The sequence below is a fragment of the Grammomys surdaster genome, unplaced genomic scaffold, assembly GCF_004785775.1.
Source record: "Grammomys surdaster isolate TR1022 unplaced genomic scaffold, NIH_TR_1.0 126660, whole genome shotgun sequence".
In the NCBI taxonomy this organism is placed as follows: Eukaryota; Metazoa; Chordata; class Mammalia; order Rodentia; family Muridae; genus Grammomys; species Grammomys surdaster.
Genome location: NW_021621449.1, coordinates 1,475 through 3,600, shown reverse-complemented (window position 1 = coordinate 3,600; position 2,126 = coordinate 1,475). Strand labels below are relative to the sequence as shown.

Here is a 2,126-nt window from a genome sequence, read left to right as displayed (position 1 = left end):
TCTACTAATAGGGGCTCACAGAGAAGCCAGTATGGGTCCGACCTAGGCCCTCTGCATATGTTATAGTTGTGTAGCTTGATGAGCTTGTTGGAGTCCTAACAGTGGGAGCAAGGGCTTTCTCTATCTCTTCTGCCTGCTTTTGGGACCCTTTTCTTCTACTAGGTTGCCTTGTCCACCCTTAATGTAGTGGAATGTGCCTAGTCTTCTTGCAACTGGATATACTGTGTTTGGTCAGTATCCCTGGGAGGCCTGCCCCTTTCTGAAGGAAAAGGGGGGTGTGAATCTTGAGGAAAAGGAGGTGAGGGTGTGGGGGGTTCAGAGGGAAGGAGAGAGGGGAAACTATAGTCTGGATGTAATATATGAGAGAAGAATTAATTAAACAAAGAAACATACAACAAAATAAAGATGTCCTAACCAATGGAAGAAACGAGTTTAGTTGACTGACAGTGGTGGAAAGAGGAAAGGCCAGACACTATATGAAAGGAGTTACAACCTGATAACCAGGAGGCTGCATTTTAGAACTTTAATTGGCCGGGCTGGGGTGAGGATGTAGAGCAGTGATAGGGGCTTACCTGAGCATGTGTGCAAGGCCGTGGGTTTCATGTCAGCATTCCAGCCCACCCGATAAAAAAGTCCTACATTTGACACACTGTGTCTGTGTAGTGCTAAGTGTTAGTTGATGTGGTGACATGTGACAGATGATTAGGTATTTCCTATGAGAGAAATTGTTAAAGATGTATGTGAGCCGAACTTATCCTTTTGACAAACTCTTTCATAGTTCTGTCACTTTGTACTAAGTAGCATTGTTTGCCAGATCAAGAAAGTTGCCTATTACTTTGAGAATGGAGTAAAAAATTCTAGGCATGATTTGATATTATAGTAGAAATTGAGGGGTTAAAATAATCCATGACATTTTCACTGATAACTCTGAATCTTAGGCAACATATTGAAAATAAGTACTTAGAAATCTTATAAAATTAGAAAATGTGCAACCTAATGAAGCCATCTATGTATGTGTAATAGACATGTAAGAAAAGAGTTTTCGTTTCATTTGTTTGGAAACAGATCTTACTCTGTACCTTCAGACTGGCCTAGATCTCATCATGTAGCTTTGGCTGACCTTAAAATCCCAGCTGTCCTTCCTGACCCTTGCAAATACTGAGACTATAGACATGAGTAGGAACATTCACAACAGGAAGGCCATTTTAAACATCAGATTGAATTTAATATATTTAGACTGCTCACAGTGAAGGACAGCGTGACAGTGTAACGAGATAGAGAGTAATACAGAGCTGCCAAGTTAGACTGTTCTGTGTTTTTCTAAGTTCCTAGCTGCTTCTGTCGTTATTGTCATCCACGCGTACAGTAGACCTTGCCTACTGCGTATTTGAAGTATTAAATAAGTATATGATTGTGATGGTGTTCCAAGATCATATCTTAATCGCCAACTAATTTTTCAGTATATTAATGTCAAGAGACTGCTTCTGTGATTCACACCCTCCTGTGCCCTTCTTTTATTCGATAATTTCATTGTGTGTGCTAGAATACATTTCCATTAGAAAACTGCAGCATTATTATTGTATATAGTTTGGTACCTTGGAGAGGAAAAAGTTGGAATTTTTGAAAAGAGTTTTCATCAGGAGTGTCTTGTTGCTATTCAGGTACTCCTTGTCACAGGCAAGCATGTAAATAAACATATACCTCCTGCGCAGACACGAAAAGCTTTGTTTTCCTTTTCCACCAACAGGCAAGTGAAAGACCAGAATAAGAAGGTAGCAAATCTGAAGCACAAGGAACAGGTGGAGAAGAAGAAGAGTGCACAGATGCTGGAGGAGGCCCGGAGACGGGAGGACAGTCTCAGTGACAGCTCTCAGCAACTGCAGGTCAGAGCCCAAGGCTGAAGGAGTGCACACCAAGATCTGACCCTCCATTATCTGCTGTTCGCTCTGCCTCTGTATCCTCCTCTTTCTCTTTCTAACCCTGCTTGCTGCCTTCCCCTTAGACTCCCTGTTAAGCAAAAAAGGAATGGCTTTTACATAGAAAAGGCAAGTTTTATTCTACAGCTATGTGAGGATACCTCAACATAGGAGTCATCTTGCTTCAAGTTGATCACACTTAATTGGTAA

The 2,126-nt window shown here is 41.3% G+C and overlaps 1 protein-coding gene across 1 annotated transcript in view; it reads left to right on the top strand.

The window, feature by feature from the left end:
- The window catches only part of Erc1 (ELKS/RAB6-interacting/CAST family member 1), a gene marked incomplete at its 3' end in the record, with an annotated part of 132,147 nt that extends 130,264 nt beyond the window's left edge, over positions 1 to 1,883 (top strand). Inside the window, exon 13 of the mRNA XM_028761122.1 lies at positions 1,748 to 1,883. Within this exon, the coding sequence (XP_028616955.1) occupies positions 1,748 to 1,883 (136 nt within the window). The remainder of the gene's footprint in view (positions 1 to 1,747) is intronic.
- Positions 1,884 to 2,126: the final 243 nt, after the last annotated feature.